The sequence below is a fragment of the Ixodes scapularis genome, unplaced genomic scaffold (assembly GCF_016920785.2).
Source record: "Ixodes scapularis isolate PalLabHiFi unplaced genomic scaffold, ASM1692078v2 PGA_scaffold1__304_contigs__length_218370807, whole genome shotgun sequence".
NCBI classification, from domain to species: domain Eukaryota; kingdom Metazoa; phylum Arthropoda; class Arachnida; order Ixodida; family Ixodidae; genus Ixodes; species Ixodes scapularis.
Window position 1 is genome coordinate 10756047 of NW_024609846.1, and position 21460 is coordinate 10777506.

A 21460-nucleotide genomic window follows, 5' to 3' on the forward strand; every position below is an offset into this window, starting at 1 on the left:
CACTGTCCTTCGGGTCTGCGAGGGCCCTACGCAAGTTTGAAGCCCCCTACTTTTTACTTTTGCATTAGAAGCTCCTCTGCCAATGAGAGTTTGCTACCTTCCATAACACTTCGACACAAGTGCAGCCAGAGCGCAAAAAAAATGCTTGAGGCGGAGCTTTTCGTGCAGATCTTGCATTGCAACAGATTATAATGGAGGTGCATATACAGCTAGAGCATGAATTCAGCTTTCCAGATCAGTTTAATTGACACGGGCCACTGGTTGAGATATGTAGTCTCGCAGGCAGAACGCAACAGCGCTTGTTGGTCTTTTACGTAATTGTGCTCGCACACTCATTTCATATTTTATGTGCTGTACGTGCGTGCCGCGCGATGTTGACGTGTAGCGCCTTTTTGTGTTGTGCGCCGATCCTTTCATCCTGAGCTTTCCCTGCTCTCGACTCTCTATCTTTCATGGTATTTTTTATGCAAGAGTGGGACGCAAATGCGCTTGATATTTTATATATTTTTGGAATTCTTGGATTGTGCAGATCAAGTTAGCACCATAAAAAAGATGAAGGCAAAAATTCCTCTTTTGTACTCTTAACGGCGAGCGAACAGAGAGTAGTGCGTGTATCTTCTCTGGAGATGTTTACGTGTACACTGCACACATGCTGTAGTAGTTTGAAACAGCCAACTGTGCATATTTATACAAGATTTACAGATAACTACTGCACGCTTTCTCCTGAGCAGATGCATATTGTGGCGGCGATTAAGAGGCACAGCTCAGTGTTTAATGTTAGGAACAAAGTTAACGTATTCGTTTGTCAGTCCGTCCAATACAGCAAAACCTCGTTAATTCGGATCTCATGGGACCGGCGAAAATGTCCGAATTATCTGAAAGTCGAAATATCGAAAGAACAAAGAAAACTGCGCGAAAACGTTTCCCTGTGACATACCTTTATTTTGAGAAGAAATCTGTTATTACCGCCTGCTTTCTAGACGACACTTGGGCGGAGACGGCAACTTTCCTTAGAGCGGTCAGGTGCTCCACTGCACCCGCACTGTCGGAGCTACGCATCCCGTGCGCTGACAATATAGCACAGCAGGGTCTCTTCTAGTTTCTGGTGCACCACCTTCCAAGGCCGCTTTCTTTTCGCGTAACTTCTCGTTCTCGAAAGCCCGTAGGATATCGGCCTCAATTTTCACGCACGTGGCCAAACTGCTTCTCTTGACGTCGTAACTTTCCATCACTTGTCGAGAGACACCGTCCTTCAAGGCCCTCAGTATTTCCACTTTCGTCGCTAAATTCTTAGCCTAGCACAGCGGCAACGGAAAACGAGTAGCACAACTAACCAGTAATCGGAGCGGCGAAATCGCGACACCCGGCACTATTTTTCCCGAGCGCGCCGATAGCGAGAGTGCCAGTCACGTTGCATTTTTCAACGCGGGGGTGGGCGGTGAAAAATTAAGGGATAAGATAGCTATTAAAATGGCGGGCTTTAGGATCCCCGCGTTGAGCCATAAAACGTGACTGTCACTCTCGCTATCGGCACGCTCGGGAACAATAGCCCCACGTGTCGGAATTTTGCCATTCCGGTCGTTGGTCACTTGTGCTTCCCTTTTTCCGTTGCAGCTATGCTTCTGCCGCTTCCATGCAAGGAGAGTAACGCGCTGAAGCACGGCAATATAGAGCAAAACTGGTGCAAAACATGGAGAACTGGAAGAGCGAAGAGCCATTTGAAAACCGGAAAAACCACATGTGCACCTCGGATGGATAGCGGTCATACCCTTTGGAACGGACAGTAGATAGCGCCACCTGCCGAATTTGTCCGAATTAACCGTACTGCGCCCCGTTCCTTCCGAATTAATGAGCGTTTGCTGCCATTGACTAACACATACGTTTGAGTGGACCAAATCGGTAGTTCAAATTATCCGAATTTCCGAATTAGCGGGGGTTGAATTAACGAGGTTTCAGTGTACTTTTCTTTGTTTCGTACCGGTGAGGCAGGTGTTGCCTTTATTCCCCCCAGGAAAGGCGACTGGCTGACGATCCCCCAGGGCTGGCTCTGCTACCTGGCGCCCGAAGTGGTGAGGAGCCTGCGTGCGGGCAAGCAGTACGATGCGGACGACCTGCCCTTCACCACCACATCGGACATCTATGCATTCGGGTGAGGCGCTCTGCTTCTTAAGGGAGCAGTCCAAATGCCGCCGGCGGGGTCAAGCATCGAAGCTCCTGGGACGACTCGCGTCGCTGCTTGTGCACGCAGTCTGCAGTGACGGAGCCGGGGGGCAGGCGTTTGAGGCTGCAGCCACTCCTGGAATGCAACACATCCTATAATACTCATAAGCACGATACCCCCCCCCCCCCTCGCGGCAGGCTGCTGCTACGTTGCAGCTTCGGGAATGTGTCGTGTTGGGTTTCTTCGGACTGTTCCCGACCATATCTAGTTTAGACGCTTTACACATGCGCCAGAAATACAGCTGCAATTCCTGACCTTCCCTTGTCTTACCGAGATACCAAGCCACTGAAGCGGGCTTTGACAAGCAACCACAAAGGCCCATACTGAGGAGAAAAACACAGTCGAATCTAAAATGTCAATATTCTGTCCTGCTGTGGTAATGATGAAGTGAAGTCATCAAAATAAGAGGAAGAAGAAACTGATTGTCGGTTATGGCGGCAATCATGCACAGCTGCTGTAAAGCGTCTGTCAAGGCTGATGAAAAAAAGAATGGCAGATGAGAGAGAGGTACAAAGTACCGTATTTACACGATTGTAAGTCGTCCTCCCCCCCACCCCATATTGCACATCAGCAAAAAAAGAAAAAAATTTTACTGCGAACATGTGCAGTGATGGAAGTGCTGCGCCAAGTGCGCCAAGGACGCAATCCTGCTACATGTAGCGCCAAATTGTCATTTTATCGAAGAATTGCGCCATGCCTGCGCCGAGATGAGATTTAGCAATAAAAAAATAAAAATTGAAGTCCTATCGGAGCGCGTGGCGGTACCGCGGTATTTTCCGCGCCGCAACTGTAACGCAAACCGAAACTGCGAGAACGCATTATCATCATCATCATTGAAAAGAACAACGTTAGCAACATCTGAGACCAAAGCCGCAGAGGCTAAGCGAGGAACCATCCCATTAAGGAGCCTATTAAAAAAAAAAAAGAAAAAGAGAGTCCGAGTTTGTTGATGTTTTCAATGTTGGCCCGTCCTGATCCCGTGCGCTAGCTACCAGCGAAGTCAAAGCTAGCGCGAGACCAATGCTCTGTGCATTCCTGACTCGCGCGTGGGCTTGTGCAGTGTGGGCACCGTTACGGGCTCCATGTGTGCGCTCGTAGCTTCGGTGCGAGCGCAGCTTCAGTGCACCGAACTCTGCACCGAACTCTGGATGTAGTGCTGGTTAAGCCTCACCGTCTTTTTTGGAGCACAAAGCACTGCGCGACTCGCGTGACTGCGGTGTCTGCTCCGCGAGTGTCGCTTCTCTGCAGTGCGTCGGTGCGTGCCAAGGAGCGCACACAACGGGTTAACTCGCCGTGATCCGATCGTGACTTCGCCAGCACATCGAAAATGAATCGGAATTTTCGAAGCAGATATCAGATACCGCAATATTTGAAGCTGCTGCCCAAAAGACAACTCTAATCTGAACTAAAACATTCCACAACACTGAGGGTCGTTAGATGCCGCTGCAGATACCTTAAAAGAAGTGCAGGCTCATAAAACTAAATATCCTGTACCATCAGAACTCAGTGTGACATATTTAATTGTATTTTTTTATCTGACAAGCAGACAAACTTTATTTTAAAAAAAAAAATTTTTTTGTGTTTACTTTGTTGAATTTCATATATCTTGTCTTAAAAAGGCGACAGGCACTGTGTTCCAATAATAGAGATGGGCTTTATACAGCAATGCAGCATTATTTCATTTTCAAGTAATATGCCAACATATGCCGGACCCTGCTCGAAAAGGGCCACTACCTGCTCCAAAACAACATTTTGCCTGCTACAAGGCCTGCTCCAAAAGGTCAAATGGCACTTCCATCACTGCATGTGAGAACGGCAAAGTATCTGTTTCGAAAGCCGAGCCTCCAACACGTGATCAGTACCTTCTAGCATGCTTTGGCTGCGCATGCACGCACGAGGTGCATGAGATGCCCAGGCGTTATTGAAACTAGGAAGTTCACACTGGAGGCGGGACAACTGAAGCTGCTCCCTGTCATTCTCACTCCGTCCGCGACTAGACTACGACTCGTCCGCACTGGTGGTGTCAGTCCCGTCGTCATCACTGCTACGTTCTCGAAGCACGTCGTTGGCGTCCAACGAAATCTCGCACTTCGCAAATGACAGTATCAACAGCATCCTCTGCGCTTGCTCGATAGCGCCCTTTTGTGGCGTACGTTGCAAGCCTGACCTCCAACTCTGGAAGGCATCCCCACCTATCCGGACTTTGGTCTGCGGAAGCCTCTTCGTTTGCTGCTCCACTGGAGCATCAGCCACTCCGACGGGTCAAACTTGCGTCCAAACAGCGCAGTTCTTGGTTGTTTCTGGGTGAAGAATGGCCATAAACGAGCACCGTAAACCTAAACTGCCCGGATCACGCACGTCAATACAAAAACACTTGGTTAGCTTTCCAGCATGACCTTGACACTCGATCAAACGACACGCGACCGTGAATCGTGCGAAAAGAAGCCGCGAAGAGTGAGCCGTGAGGCTGTTCCAGCGGCCTCCGGAGTGGCTGTTACAAGAAGTGCCGCCACCCCTGGGAGTCGGGCGCGTCGTGCTCTGTTCACTACCAAACATTCGGGTTAATTTGCGAATCACCATCAATAATGATCGTTTGCGCAAATAAAAAAAAAAATAATTTGCAAAATGAGCGCACAGAATAGTGCAATGCTACAGGTACAGCCAGCTGAACTCGTAACAAGCTGAGGTGTTCTTGAAATCGCGACTGTTTCGTTTTTGTTGGCGGTGGAATGCTTTGGTTTGAATATAAGTCTACCCCTCCACTTCAGATTTTCAAAAAATTTTAAAAGTGGGTCGACCTACATTTGTGTAAATACGGTAGAAGGGAACAGGACATGTACATTCATAAGAGTCTTAGATGGAGAACAGGGAATGTGGTAATCTTATCAGGAGGCAGCTGCTCTGCCGAGAAGGCTCAATAAGGAAGGAAAATGGGTGTTTCCTCTTCCCTGCAGCACGGTGTGGTACGAGCTGCTTTGTGGGGAATGGCCCTTCAGGGGCCAGCCATCCGAGTCCATCATCTGGCAGGTGGCGAGGGGCATCAAGCAGTCCCTGGCAAACATACAGGCGTCCCAGGACATCAAGGTGACTATTGCACTCTGGGAGATTCCATCTCATCGCTGGCTGGTTGTCTGAGACGAGCGTCTTGCCTTCTTCCGCCCTTTAATAAGTTCCTTAAGGGCATCTTTTTTTTTTTTTTATGAAAAGGACGATATACAAGAACTGTTTTTTTTTTATGAAGAAATGTTTAGTTTTTGGTGAAATGGCAAAATTGAGTTCAATAAAATAGATCCGGGCAATACATAGCCTATGACGTCACATTCATCCGCGACGTCAAACCTTTCTGCAGGCCTCCCGGCCAAATGCCCACCTCCCCCCCCCCCCCCCCCCCCATAAATCCTCCCCCGCCCCTCGGAACCGAGATGGCATCCTTTAAAGGTTTAGCTGATAACTTTAGTCGAAGTGAGCGGCTTAGGCCTTTCTTGAGCCCATGCTTTCGAACCCTTTGAACTAATATCCTGAAATTTCAGTAAAACAACTTTGATTTACTTTAAGGGGAGGCACTGCTTTTTGAAGCAAAAAAGCTTAGAAAGAAAAATGTTTTGAAATTGTGTTTCTTGAAGACTGGCAAGCACTTATCATCTTGTCTTGAAAGATTTTTGGTGAAATAAGTCTCTCTTATCTTGAAATATTGTCTTGTCAACAAAGTCAAGTGGATTGGTAGATGTTTTTTGCTATTTTTTCTGAGTGAACTACAATCGAATCTCGTTAATTCAAACTTGCGAATAGTTCAAACTAACATGCAGGTCCCATCCTATAGGCTCCTTGCACTGACATCACATCGCATACTTTTGATCATCATGTAAAAGGAGGAGAGGGAAGCTGCTTTTGTAAGAAGTTTGAGTGACAGGTTAATCTTCCACAGTGTAGACCTCATATAACGTATGTCGCGGGAGTCGCGAAAATCCGCACTATAAGCGGTATCGCACTATAACCAAAACATCAATTTTTCAGGCCAAAATGCATGCCATCAGACAACTTACCTTTATAAAAGAATTTATTTTATGTTAGATGAAAAATAAAGCTTAGTTTGAGGAAAGTCTTTATTTCACCAGACTCGTACACTTCTCTCTCAAGTGTGTCACGCATTTTAAAAGAAATGAGCGACTGTTGCCTGGCGCAGCCTTTTAACGGCGTCGCGGGTTGCGGACGGACGTTGCGAGCGTTCAGGATTGCTAACCCTAGTCACTTTTCTCCGGTGATCAAAACGCGTGAAAATTCGCATCCTTTATATGGTACGCGCCGGTAATACCTTCAACTTGAGCAGACGCATAAAATGCTCCAAATAAGAAATCAGGGCAATGTTCGAAAACACAAATGCTTAGAAATCACCACTGTAGTCGAAGTAGACAAACACGACGACACGAGCGTTTCTGCCATCTTGAGAGTGCCGCCACAACATCGCTGCACGAGTAGGTGGCACAGAACGAAAATTCACAGTCAAGGATAGCGCTTTTACGCGGAACGATGAGCTTCTACCACGCCGTCTACGTTGACGATCAAAACCGACGCCATGTTTGCGGATAGAAGCAGCCGCCCGGCCCGCGACCGGCGTGTAACGCGTGCGAACACTTCTCCTCGATCTGCGGAGGGACGCACGCACGTGAACGACACGTGCGTGCGTCCCTCCCTCGCTGTGGCAACTGAAGCCTCTCTCTTCGCTTCTCCCCGCTTCTTCAAGCAACCTCCTTGCCCCGCGAGTGCCGCTTGAGGCTCGCGCCGTTATCGAGTGTCGCACAGGGAAGCGTGCTCTCTGCGTCGGTCAGTCGGCGCGGTCGCCGGGCTGTTCCGAAAACCGCACTATAACCGGTATTTCCCTTCACGCGCCTGCATTTTAAGCGGTATGTAATTACAGTGGACTCCCATTAAACGAAACTCGCTTAAACGGAAAATTCGGATAAACGGAACTCTAAAGGTTGTTTCGGTTGGTTTCCTATGTATTTAATGATAAATTCTTCGGGTAATCGGAACCCCCTTTTTGCTTACTTCGGTTAAACGGGACCGAAACCGAAACTACCCATGGCGACCGCGGACATCGGAAATAGCTACAGCAGTCTCACAACCATGGAGTACGCAATAGCCAAGACTGAGGACACTTTAAAGGGAAAGGGGTTGTGTTAGAACAAAATTTATACAAATATTATTATAAAAAAAAAAAAAAAGTTGTTAGGCTAGGTGACGCGAGGTGCCGCTCGTTACAAAGGGTACGGTACAGCCATTCATCCATCCATCCAAGCCATTATATTAAGGCAATCCAATCCAGTCTTTCTACCGCCATTAGGGTTAGCGCCTCGTCTGTTGCGCGTCACGTTTACCATCGAGTACACAAACCAGCGTCCGCTTGCCGTGTTGTGATGGAAGCGGTAAAAAAGCGGCCGCACCAAGCGATCTCGCTTGCTACGAAAATGAAGATCCTTCAAGAGCTGGATCGTGGTGACCTCTCGAAGACGGAGATCGCAAGGAAGTTCGATATCCCGAAGTCTACACTCTCAAGGATATCAAAGGACAAAGAAAAGATTCAAGACGCTGTAAAGCGCGGAAGCTTTGCCACCGACCGAAGGAGGATGCGAAAGACGCCTTTTGAGGAAATAGAGAACGTCCTTTTTCTCTGGTTTAAGCGCGCGCGAAGTGCTAATTTCCCGATCAGCGGCCCCATCCTCGAAGAAAAGGCTGGAGAGATTGCGTCTCAGTTGGGAATAGATAACTTCAAAATGAGCGACGGTTGGCTCAGCCGTTTTAAAAAGCGCCACGGCCTAGTCTTTTAAGACTATTTCTGGGGAAGGTGCAGCAGTCAACAGAAACCTTTGTACCTCCAAGGCATGCACACCTACTTCGTCAAAAAGCGATTACAAAATGCAAAACAAACTACCATTACCTCTTTTTTCTAGTCAGCTACATTAGCTGGACATCATGCTTGTGAAATAAAGTCATATTTCACTCATTTTATGTGCTTTGCTTTAATGAAACTTCTGATAAACGGAACAAATTTTTCTGTCCCTTCGAGTTCCGTTTAAGAGGAGTCCACTGTACATGGAGTTCTATGGGAGGCGAACCGGTGGCTTAAAAAAGCCACGTTATACCCGGTCCTGCACTATAAGCGGTTACGTTGTAAGTGGTCTATACTGTATAATCTTTTGGGAGGAGAACAGCAACACCTGTGCAAATCCGGGAGGCACAAAGGAGGATCCTGATAAGAGGGGAGCTCCTTCTTCCCCTTTTCTCTGGAGGGCATCGAAAATGACGTCATGTGCAAGCCACGTATGTGTCTCTATGGGAGGATACTCCCGGTAATTCAAACTTTGCTTTATTCAAACACATTTTCGGTCCCCCTCGAGTATGAATTAACGAGATTCGACTGTATTTACACACTTTGCTATTTTATGGAAGCCATATCTCCACTTGCACATACACAGTCTTCATAATTTTTTTTCTTTCTCTAGTAGATGTGTGTGTGACCGTAGCCTCCTCTATACTCGCAAAGTCTGGCAGTTCGAAGACGGAGCCGTAGAGTGCCCGGTCGCAGATATGGAGCGCGAGGATCTGGTAGCACAGAGCATCAAAGAGCCATTTCTCGGGGAACCTGGACAAGCAGCGCACATCTTTTGCAGCAGTGAGGACCCGAAACAGACTTGTTCGCTTGGGAAAAGTGTGTTTCGGCGCCTCGCCGCAGCGGGGCGCCAGCCACGTGGCTCTCCTCTCATCCGTTACCTGCCGCTCCACCTTTTCCATTTCGGCGGCCGCTTCTCGTGGTGATCTGCCAGGCTTTGTCAGTATATAAGAGCCTATGGTTTGACATATGCAATAAGGGGTATAAATATAGTATTAAATATGGTAATCGGGCTTTTTTAGGTGTTTTGTAGGTATCCTGCAATAAATCATTTTGAAACTGGAAAACTCAGAAGTGTCATAGAAAGCCTATAAATCAGCCTAGAGATTTCATTTTTGCCTTCTTGGAGTCCACAGACTTTTAGTTTACTGATATATATTTCTTTCTAGATTTCTGTATTTTAATTTGTCTTCATCCCAACATCTTTGCAAATTAAATTTTCAATATTTACAAAACTAATTAGGTTACTTCAATACCAAGTATGTATTGTACCGTAATATCCCGAGTCGTCGCCTAAAATTCATAAAAAAAGTGAGGTGGGGCATGTCTCAGTCAGTAAGCACAAAAAGTTCAGAAAAAACTAAATAAACGTTCATTTTTCTGTACCTATCTAGCGTGGCTGCGCAAGAGATATATTAAACTCGAAACTCGAATTAGTTTCATTGTTTTATGCGAGAAATGCTCACGAAAGAATGTTTTACAATTGCAAAGTCCGTCGCTTGCATACGCACGATGAACACTGCCAATAGGCATAGTGTGAGAATGTTTGTTCTGCGAAAACACGTTTCCAACACCGCTATGTTCTCTTCGCTAAAGAAAAAAAAAAAAAGCCGTTTACAACTCCCTGTAACGCCGAATTGCAGCGCAGCTCTTGAGGAGGAGGAGGGAAGGATACTAAGGGGAGGGTATATTCCTCCTCCCTCCTCCCTCGTGATCCTGGGGGTCACGTGACCTGGGGGGGGGGTTACGTAACCTTACGGTTACGCCGACGGCGACGCCGCTCAAGCCGGAAACGGGCGCCTAAGAGCTGCGCTTTAAAAGTCTACAAGAAAATAGAAAAATAACGAGGCACAACAAGGTGAGCGAGCAAGCGGACGAAAAGGGGGGGGGGAGAGGAGTGACGAAGAGCGATGCTAGGGAAGCGGGAAAGTTGGCTATCGCGTTGTCAAATACTTTTCCGTAGGGCCAAGTCGGGCGCCTTGTCAGTCGCAAGGAGTCACTTGCGCAACTCTCTTGTTTGGTGCATACATGTCTGCAGCTGTGAGCGGCGTGCTATGAACGCGGGTTGAGGCGGCGTTGCTGTGTGATGTGGACACGGAGGTCGAAATGGGATGCTCTACAGACGTCTGTGTGCAGCGTTCCATCAAATCTTCATTTAGCCGTTGACATAGAGTTCTACAATAATACATGCTAAAGCTTTGCATACGCAAAGAATGGCGTCGTCGCCACGGCGCATGCGTCGAGCACTAACTGCGTTTTGCGCTTTGCATGCACTACTTTAGCGTACGCCATTTTCGGAAATTGTGTGCGTACGCAAGGAGTCTTTGTGCTCCTTCAAGGAAGTTTTGTGATAAGAAGTTGTCTAAAGCCAAGGCGAGCGCAGTTAAAAAATGGCGACTCCCAGGACGATGGCTCCGGCTGCTTTGGCCAGCGTTGGCTTTGGCGGCGGCGTAAGCGCAACGTCGGCGGCATTTTGCGACTGCAATTTTTAGTACGGGACGACGTTGCACTCTGTTTTGAAAACCCAGTAAGGTGGGCAGTGACCACCGGCAACTTGATGATTGCGACGCGTGCATATTTCTCGGCGGAGGTACTACGGTGTGCGAAGGTCAGTACACGAGACCTCTCTTGCCGATGCGATGCAAGCGGACACAACCGGTCAACTGCTCGCGTCGCATTCTCATGTTTAAACGAATCTTAAAAGTTGCTTTGGACCAAAAACCTTGTTTTTTCTCAAGTTACAGCATTTCGTGTCTGAAGTAAAAATTGTGACTGTATCTTAATGGCATTGCAAGCACGAGATGCTTAATCTTTTGCGTTGCGGCGGAGAAATGCTATTGTCAAACTGTCTTGCATAGCCTGCGCTAACTCAAATGCTAAATTTAGCACTAGCGTGCGCTAAAATAGCATACGTTATTCTAAAACTCCGTATTATCTTAAACATTGCACAGCCTTACTAACCATTGTCGCCACGTTCCTGGAAAAGGAATGGGAGGCAGACCTTGACCTTACACTCTGCAGTTACATTCCAGGATATGGGACGTTCGCTGACCTCGCGATCTCTAATGGGTTACTGCTGGTGTTATCTTCTATACTTTTTTTTCTCCGAACAAACTTTTTTGTAAGCAAAACAAAGTTTCATTTTGTTATTTCCATTGTTTTCCTCGCACGCATGTACTTTGACTTCGGGGTTGCGTAAATTTGGGGTTGAAATCCGTAAACAAAGTAAAAAATCTTTCCTTCCTTCGTTTTACCTTGTCACGGATGTCCTTCAACCGTAAGGTTCACGGCCGTGTCATTTGGGTAGGATGAATGTTCACGGATCACGGAGTCCGCTTGGGGTATTTGGTGCGGGCGATCACTCGGTGCTTTTTCAGGGGTGGAAGTGCTGCGCCAATTACGCCATTGTGCACCAATCCACTTTTGCTGCGCCATCCTGCTCCCAAGCACACATGTTGCGCCAAAACTAGCCAAACAAGCTTGTTTTTTTTTGTTTTGTTTTTTCCTTAAGGTTATATTTATTGGATTACTCTTTTTGATGGGCCACAGTGGTTTACTGTGTTGTGTTTGTTTAGGTAATTCTGAAAAAATAAGGACTTTTAGCAAACCGTCGCCGCGTACCGCGCACTATGGGAGGGAGCCTTTGAATCGTGCTTTTAAGCGCGCGCCTGAGTGGTACCGTGACCGCAGGGCGCGCGCTTAAAAGCATGGTTCAAAGGCTCCAGTAGTAAGCGGTATGCGGTAACGGTTTGCTAAAAGGCCCTATTGCTATGAATTTGAAACCGCCATACCGATGTGGTCGTGTTAATGGCGTGTAAGCCTGATCTCCGAAAATGACACATGCACAGGTCGCTTTGTCAGAGTACTCATCAGAACTCTGACAAACGACGAGACGATGCTTCAGTGCATCGTTTCGCCATTCACTTAATCTTTTTTTCCTTTTTTTTTTGCACAGGGACACTGAGCATGACCAGGTGTATTCGAAATAAGACACACACACATTAAATCGCCGTAAAGTCTCGTACAAACGCCCGCCCCCCAAAAGTTGCACATCCCGTTGTTTTTTTTTTTTTTTTTAATTTTATCTATTGCGTGATTTGCAGTATCGTTATGCGACAAGCGTGCTCGCCGCGGGTTCCCTCGTGTTTATCGCACCGTGACACGCGAATCTGCAGCATCCGTACTATGCAGGGTAGCCCTTCCCATGACATGCAAATTCCAAACTGGTTTCCACATTTCTTTTTTTTTTTTTGTGATTTTTGTGACTGCACTGTGAAGCGCGAATGTCGTGACTGCACTGTGAAGCGCGAATGCGCTGCGTCCACGTTCTGCTGCCATACCCGTAACAGGGGAGCGAATTCCCACACACTTATTGCACACGTGAGTTTGCCGTGTCTGCGATATGTATCAGTAATGAAAAGGCAGTGAGTGCACAGGTGAGCTGGTGATAGTTAACCATGATGTTTAAGACCCGAGACTGTAGTGAGGGCTTTGAAGTTGAAGAGTTTCCGTTTCACGTAGCTTGTAGTGCCCCCCCCCCCCCCTCCCCCCGACACACATACACACAAGCGTGCGTATGCACGCACGTGCACACACAAACACACACACACAATTTACTTTTTCATTTTGGGCAGACATTCTTCCAGGACCTTATGGTATATAAATATACATATGAGCTTGCTGGCATTTGTTTACCTATCGTCTAATATTTGAGGAAAGCAATGACTACTCTATAAAAAATAAACATTTGGCATAGTATATATTTATTTTTGCATGTTTGGGGTGCTTTTACTGAGGCTGCCTCCGCGTTCCTCATTCGTGTCGTAAACGTTACATATAAAAGCGATAATTGGTTGCCTCAATCATCTGTAGAGTTTCTTGTAAATGACGTACGTGGCGAATACACCTGCTGGCACCCAAACAGCAAGCCGGCGGGAGGACGAGGAGAACAGTGGGAATGTCCTGCCGAGCGAAGCAAGTTCTAAACCGTTGTGCTAGAACGCATCCAAGCAATGCGGACGACAAGTCGTCTGTTTCTTGCACAGGAGATGCGGTGACTTCAGGACGATGTTGAGGTCTGATTTGTTTTGATTGAAATGATAGTGGGTAGACCTCAATGCCAGGTGCCATGAGATATACCCAGTATCTTTTTAATCAGCCAATATGAGCTCGGCGTTTTGGCGTCACGCAACCCCTGTGCAAGGAGGAGACAAACTTGCGCTCCACATTGACTTAATAAGAAAAACCTTCCGTTTTATGGTCTTGCTAGTTTTATCAGTAAATTTTTTTTATTAAACTCCTAATCAAGCTTTTTTGTTTCTATTTAGTCAGTGATGCCTCTTTTAGTAAGAGTTAAGTATGTATGTATGAGCAGGAATGGTATAGGTGGTATCATGAAGTTTTCAATATTTTCCATTTGTACTTTTATCAGATAGAGTAGATTTGTACTCTCTTGAGTATTGGAATACTTTTGATTTGTACTCTGTTCAGAGTATTGGAATACTTTTGTTTGCTAAACAGGGACTTGAAACATTTGTATTTCCTAATGATGAACTGTAGTCAGTATTGGACTTTATTTCATATCATACTATGTATTGCAGCTTGAAATGGTTTTGTTTTTAGCTTATGAAACGTGCGATTTAGGTTGTTAAATAGTTGAAAATGCTTTGTTTTCATGAGGCTTAAGTTGTTTTTCTTAAGTTGCTTATGCCTACTATTGTAAATCTATGAGAGGAACCAACCCACTACCACTAGGACAGTTCTCAATGGCAGCCATTCAAATATCTTTTTTGCTATGGGCTGGAATATATTTAAGGAAAGGTCATGTTTGGAAATGGTTCTGGAATGTCACATGGAGATGCTTTTTTATTTATATTTCTTTTTGTATATCGGAAAACACATCTGTGCTTATAGCACTAAGCAGCTCCAAGATTTGCATATACCGCTACGAAACTCGATTTTTGTTGCTCCTGAGCTGCTCCAAAGCTGAACTTTTAGTGCTCTAAAGCTGCTCCAAAGGGTCATCTTTGCTGCTCCCAGACCTGATCCAAAAGGCTGAAGCTTGCTTCCACCTGTTTTTGGACATCGATATTCGCCTTAAAAGTGGGGTGGGCGATGACTCAAGGATTGGGCGGTGACTCGGGATATTACGGTAGGCAGATTGTAATGGCAGGTAAGCTATGTAAATTATATTTGGATTAAGTCACAAGTTATATAAAAGAGCTCTACAAGCAGTGCTGCCATTTCAACTGCATAGAGTTTGTGAGGGCGTCGGGAGAAAACCGGTGGGTGCGCAGACGAGTGAAAGGAGCGAACAGACTTGGACACTCACGTAGCACAAAATGAGGCTACGTTCATTACAAAAAATGCCTGCCGATATTGGCAGGTACATACTTTACTTGGGGTCTGCCGTTGTTTCTCGAGCGCTCGTAGGTAAGGTAACAGGACTGTGGAAATGTTTGCCTTTGACCTCGAATTTCTCTTAAATACCTCAACCGCACTTATTGTCCGCATGGGCAAAAGAGAAGGCAAATGCCGCAGAGAACTGCTTTGCGCCCCTTGAAACGAAGCCTCCTTCTCCGCTAAATGCGTTTTCCACGCACGCGCGTGTCGTCGCAGGACTTCCTGATGGTTTGCTGGTCCTACAAGCCCCAGGACCGCCCGGCCTTCTCCAAGCTCCAGGTGCAGCTCCAGAGGTTGCCCAAGAAACGGCTGGCACGAAGCCCCTCCCACCCCACGCACCTGTCGCGCTCCGCCGAGTCCGCCTTCTAGCCGACGCATTCGCACACGCACAGCCGACTCCTTCGCCCTTGCAGTTCGCCCTGTCTGTTGTCGGGGCATCCCTCGTTCGCTCGCCGCGCGACGGGAGTTTTCAAAAGCGGGATCGGGAAGTTGCCCGAACGTCCGTACAAGTGGCGAGTCCCGTTCCCAACCGTACTGCGAGCGACGCTTCGTGAATGTGAGAGGGAGGATCCCAGGTGAAAATGGCTCCGCTCGCAGCCGAATTAGGGTTAGCGACTGCTGACTTCGGACTGCCTCACAACCTCTTGTGATCTCTTACGACGAGTCGGGTAGCCGAGGAACACCTGCGACTTCCGTAAATTAACTTCTCTTATTTTTGCGCATCATTTTTTTTTATGTTGGCTCAAAAAACCTTTGACAATGTTATAAATGACCATTTCGATTTCACTTCTTTGTTTCTTCCTTCACCGTAAGTGATACGCAGTTCCAGGGCCACCTCATAGGTGGCGCCAGCGTAGCGGCACATTCTCTCGTAAGATATCGCAAGAACTCGGTCGTAGGCAAGCGCAAGTGTGTGAACCGGCCCTTATGGAATTGGTCTTAGCTGAATCCAGTTGGATTGTGTCATTTCTGACTGGATCCAGCTGGTACCAGTTTCATAATCCAGCTGTAGGTGGGCTTATTTTCACCCCTGGGGGGGAGGGGGTGCCTGGTTTCCATACGTACAGTGCATCAAAATAATAGAGATCCCCAGAAGAGGAACCTGTGTAGCATAATTTCGTGTCGCAGTTAAAACTGGAGCTTAGTCGTGCCCTGGCATGGAGTATTGCCAAAAAAAAAAAAAAGTGTTATTTGGAAGGTGCTTGCTTGGAAATGGGATGCAAAAGCTCATCAGCTGGAGGTGTGTTTCAGTTGGTAGCTGGTGTACATTTGTTGTTTTTTATCAAGTCACTTCGATTGGGCCGATTACCATGGAACTCTGAAAGGTCACTTATTTAACAAAAGAATGTTAAGAAGACTCTATTAGGAATTAACATACCAGGGTGACTGCCCGTTTCAGTATCCACTCTAATCATCTTGTATTTCTTTTTTTTTTCCCCAGAATGACAAGCTTGGTTATTCTTTTTTCAATACAATTTCGTTCAATTTGGCCGGCTCTTTTACACTAGCATGTCCGCAGCTTTTTGACCGGAGTATGGTGTAGTTAGACTGCTGGAACTTAGTTGCGTTATAGTTGGCTCTGTTGTAAAAAAGTGCACTGGTTATTTGGAGCAGGCCGTACGTGAGGTCCTCGGGGATAAGGTGAGCCGCAAAAAATTATAGACTCAAATTTTTTTTGACCGTGCTACAGAAGCTCGTCTAATTGTGAATAACCCCTCAACAAGAACAGTAATTAACTAATTTAATTCTAGCTGACCTCTGTATATGTGGAAAAATATGTGTGCAGCCAGGAAAGGAATAGACCGACACACTGTTTACAAACAAGCCCGCATTTGCGCACACCAGGTGTGAGCACTGCGCGAGCGCAGAAACCAGATTCGCGTGAGGTGGAGCTTCTGCGCATGCGCCGTGGCGACAACGGCGCCACCGCAGAGGTGGGACGTCACAACCGCGTGTTGGTCTATATGACACTGACTTTGTTGGAAAAGTGCCACGTCAGTTTTGAAAGGCTGTTTCTTCAATTTTTATTTTCCATGTAGGCAGTGTGATAGAGAATTTCACACACTATATCAGTGTATGTACGTTGGGGCTGTGTGTCTTCCGGAAAAAAAAAAAAACCGAGGGCAGGGAAGAGCAGCAGAAAATGTTATAGGAAGGTGCACATTTCTTCATTGCTTAGGGTTAACTGGGTTTATTTGTCGTTCTTATAAGCCCGGATTTTCGAAGACTAGCTCTTCATGATACTTTTTTGAGACAAAGACTGTTTGGCAGCCAGGCCACCTCTAACCCCTCACCAACCTCTCGAACATGGAAATGTTTGTCGATGACAGTTGTCCTTTCTTGTTAACTTTCTCCAATGCATTGGTGTAAAGTTAACATGTTAATCTATGTCTGCATGGACGGGTGTCGGTACCATTCAGCGCATTCCGATGTTGGAGCGAAGAGTGCATGGTGTCGTTTGTTTTCGATATTTTCCTAGCCGCAACAATTGTGATGGCCGCCCATCGAACTCTCCGAGAAGCGCTTGCGGCACTCGAGCTGTGTGGGGGGCGGCGCAAATTTCCAAATTATATTTGCTTCGCAGCCATCTCCTACATTGAAAGGGAAGTCAGCTGCGGTAAATCTGCGGCCACACATTGCGCGGCGAAGTTGACGCGAACACGGCCTCGGGACTTTTTTTGCATCTTTCTCGTCAAAGTGTACGGAGAAACAGAACATTACACCGCCGGAGCTCTTTCCCATAACAACTATAGTTTTGATGACTGTTTTGTTATTCTGAGATGAAAAACAGGGAAGCCAGCGCTGGTTTGTTCGTGCTGAGTGTGTCGCACTCCCTGTGTTCTGACTGCGGAGGGCGGTGCGTTCCTTGTTTTGCGTGGACTTAAGCTGCCCAGGTTTTGCCAGATCCTTTTTCTGAATCACTGGCGGGTCGTCGCAGCAGAGGCATTACGGTTAATGAAATGCAAAGGCACGCTGTGTACATAGTTGGATAACTAGTTGTGAGAAATGGATGGCGAGAGGCATATATACATATATATAAATACTAAATATATAGCATTGTAGATAGGCGATAAATGTCCCAATGCAGCGCTGGTGGAGGGTCACCTTAGTTGGAGGCGACGGTATGTGGCACACCTGGCTTGGTTTTCTTTGCAACAAATTTTTTTGCCAACCCAAAAGGCCAGAGTTTTAAGCTGCGGGAGTTTACAGGATGTCTTTTTTGGTGAGACAGTGTGTGCGTAATTGGCACTATAGCCAGCTACAGGTTAAGAAAAGTTTTTGAGGGAAAGGAAGGCTGGGGAGGAGGAAGCTGACAGAACGCTGGAAAGAAGAGGTGGTTTCCCCCTCCTCTCTAGCATTCTGTTTGCTTCCCCCTCCCCAGCCCTCCTTTCCCTTGAAATCGAAATGTTTTCTTAACCTGTGACCGACTATAGTATTTACCATGCACATAAAAGCCTTATTTCTTAAAGCTGCTTTAGGCTGTAAAATAATATCTCTTGTGAAAGCAAAGCCCAAGTATGAAGTCAGTATTATGTTTGCTGCGTTTTGTTTTGTGGTTTGTTGCATTCTTTCGAGTTCAATGGCGAAACAGTGTACCCCGCTTTTGACAAAAGACTGTGGCAGAGATTTGGAAAATTAAAATTTTGAGCAATACCCACTTTGTATAAGTGCTAACCAGTATACTTCCTTTAGAGCAAACATTATTTTGCACAGCTTGGGTACTTGCTTCAAGTGGGTCATGCCTTATCATTTTAATTAGGCTGCTTTCGAAAGTTGTCTGCCTTTAGCACTTCTTGAAACTGCTTAACTGTAACCCAGTGCGGGAAAAAGAAATTCCAGCATATATATTTGTTTCAGCATTTGAGCACAGCGGAACAATATTGTCATACAATAAGGTACTTTGTCCATAGCCCGGATTCGAGCCTGAATCTCATTTGTGCGAGGATTTCAGTTTCGTTACTTATTTTTTTTGTTGTTGGAGCATCGCAGAGAGACAGTTTGGAGACTGCTTTTCCCTCCCCAGAAAACAGTTTGCAGAGCCAGGTAGCTTCTTCCATGTTACTACGTGTAGGGCATTTCGCTGGTAGAAAGTGGCAAGCGCACAAGCAGCATTCATTCCATTCGTGGTGACGGGCAGCGCTTGCCTCCGCGGAAAGGCAACACTTGTTGTTTACAGTCAACGAAATCTGGGGTAACGAAGGAAACGTGAACATAGTCGGAACAAACCCAGATTTATTTTTTTATGTGTCCCACCCCCCCACTCTTGTTTGTAGACCTTGTACAGAGGTGTACCCCCGTCGTTTGGGACGAGTGAAACGTCGAGCGCTTTCGACGCTGCCAACTTCCAATTGGTGCACACGACACTTGGTTGACCACTGCTACTTGTCTTCAATGGCACCCGCCCCCGTGGGTGGACAGTTTTCGCTGTTGCTGCTGTACCTTACGAGGAGTGTCGACTCTTGCGGCACTTGCAGTCGACCTGAGTTGTGTTCATCGTGGACATGGCCATCTTTTCGAAAGAGTGGTGCTAGCCGGGTGCTTTTGTTTGCCGTCGCGCTAGGCTATTTGGTATTAGGGCCCATAGACCTGTCCTTTCGTGTCTGCAGACTGAGGCAAAAATCTTTGTAGGAGATATTTTTGTAGAAGCCATTGTAGATGCGAGCGTGGCACGCCACTTATGATTTGCCTGGTAAAGCAGGAGGCTGCCTTGAGCAGCAAGAATAGTCCTTTTTTTCCTTTTTTTCGTGATTGTAGCAAAAGCACAGCTTTGCCTTTCGTGTGAGTACCTGTTGGGCAGGCCTTTAAGTTGCCTGTTTTCATGAGACTGTCTTGTGAGACTTCAGAGATATTCTTGAATTACATATAGTATTTGTAAGGTTGTCTCTTTTCTTTGATAAAATACTTTGTGCTTACACGTGCAGATGCCGAGCATTATTGTGAATGTATGTGTGTTAGGCACCACTCTCTAAGCAGTTGGCACAAATGATTTTGAATGGTGCAAGGCCGGCGGTTGGCCTGCTCTTGGTTGCCGGTTGTGAAGCAAGATGCAAATTTCAGAGTTTTATCAGAATGCGAGAGTGGCAGGATGTATTGCTAGCTTCAAATGATCTAACTAGAATAACACTGACTTTTTATTTAATACTTTGTACTATGTTACGCCTATTACCTTTATGGTGCTGAATGTGATACACGTGAGAGCATTCAAACTGACATAATGAAAATAACCAAATCTGACTGCTGTTTAAATTTGCAACAGCTGTTGGCCTGTGCTCATAACTGCAATTTAGGTTTCACCGTGTCTAAACCCAGGTGTTGTGGGTTTTCAATTTTGGTCATATACCTTAAACATTGCAGGTGTTAAACTGCTTATAAATTTAATCTACTCACCTAGTATTTTTTCAATGTGGATAGAATTTGCATTTGGCTTCTTTATGTGTGTGTGGTCAGGTACTATCAGTTATGGAATGGTACCTAGCATATCTCTGCATTTGCCTAGATGCTATGTTAATTTTTAGGGACTCTGTTACCACTCTTAAGAAGAGATAGATTCAATACTGTTTCAAAGGGGTGCTGAATTTACAGAACTCTCTTGAAGAATGGTCTACATGCATATGAAAATTTCTGACACTGCTGGTCTGCCATCTCTTCTGTTTGTCTTGAACTGTTTTAGGTTTCTTATCATTGCATTGCTAAGTCCAGAGAATTGTCATGCTTTGTTGTAATGGTGTATAATTCACTAAATGCAGACCTTGGGGGTATGTGTAAACATTTGCAATTCGGTATTGTTTTGGCAAGTAATATACTGCTGGAGTTGCGTCATTTGTTTCTGACAAATGTATAAGGCAAAAATATTTGTATGATGGAGCTTCAAGAGTTGTGTGGTTGATGCGTGTACATACATTGATTTCTTAGGGGTTGTTTTTTATTTATTGTGATTCTGTTCATATGCATATACCTACGAGGCTGATGCTCGTGAAATTAAGTACTAGCTTTTTAATACCGTTTTGTATTGTTTTGTTTCAAAGACAGAGCTTTACTTATTTGACTAGTGGTTGAAGACATCCATTTGGTAGTTATATATTCAGTCTAGAGGAATGTACAATAAAGGTATAGATGACAGCGGTGGCAAGTGCTCTGGTTCCTTTGAAAGAACCCTGCAGGGGACACCTGCACCATAAGCAGGTGTTGGGTGAGTCTCGTCACTACGGACTGCGAGTTCAACCACCCACCCGCGCCTGGCTGTGTATGGCATGCCCGTTTCCGCAGAAAGGGACATCCTTGTGGTTGAGCCTACCTGGGGTAGGGGGTAGGTTTGAACCCTTTGGGGCCCCCTGGGGAAAAGCAAGTCACCATATTGGATCCCGCTCCTCCCCCCCCCCTCTTTTATTAATATTATTTTTACTTTTTTTTTTCATTTTTGATTTTTTAATACGCTCTTCCTTTCAAATGTGTCAGCATTCATTGCCCCGGCATATGCAGCCATCTGTAGTTTGGCCTGATTTCGTAAGGCCGTGGCGCGGTTCCCGCCATGCTCTCGTTCCGTTCGTTCGCTCGTTACGTCCACTTTCTCTTTCAAGTAAGAGAAAAAGAGTAATTGCACGCCTTCAATCGGGAGTTTTAGAATAACCGTGCGCAATTTTAGCGCACGCCAGCGCGAAATTTTCGCGCATATTTTTCGTCCAAGCATGTTCAAACCGGGAGCAACAAGCGCGGCCTCAATGCGTTCTAAACGTCCCATCGGTGGTTCTTTTACGTCGTCAACTGTCAAGAAGAGGAAGGGCTTAGCCTCGGCCAAAACTTCTACAGATTGCCATCGAAACCGTTCGAAGTCGAGCGGAGGGAACTATACTTGGCCGCTCAGCGCACTGAGTAAGCGAGACAGTGGATTTTCTCGCCCTCCAGGTTGTTCTGCTAATCGTAATTGTAATCTTTATTAACTCAGGACAGCC

General features: G+C 46.2%; 1 protein-coding gene across 1 annotated transcript in view; it reads left to right on the forward strand.

Annotated features, from left to right (window-relative positions):
- Window positions 1–20640, forward strand: part of LOC120842769 (kinase suppressor of Ras 2) — a 41940-nt gene extending 21300 nt beyond the window's left edge. The window contains exons 17-19 of the mRNA XM_040213944.2: window positions 2012–2149; window positions 5176–5305; window positions 14727–20640. Coding sequence (XP_040069878.1) covers window positions 2012–2149; window positions 5176–5305; window positions 14727–14879 — 421 coding nt within the window. The 3' untranslated portion in view covers window positions 14880–20640. The remainder of the gene's footprint in view (window positions 1–2011; window positions 2150–5175; window positions 5306–14726) is intronic.
- The last annotated feature ends 820 nt before the right edge of the window (window positions 20641–21460 follow it).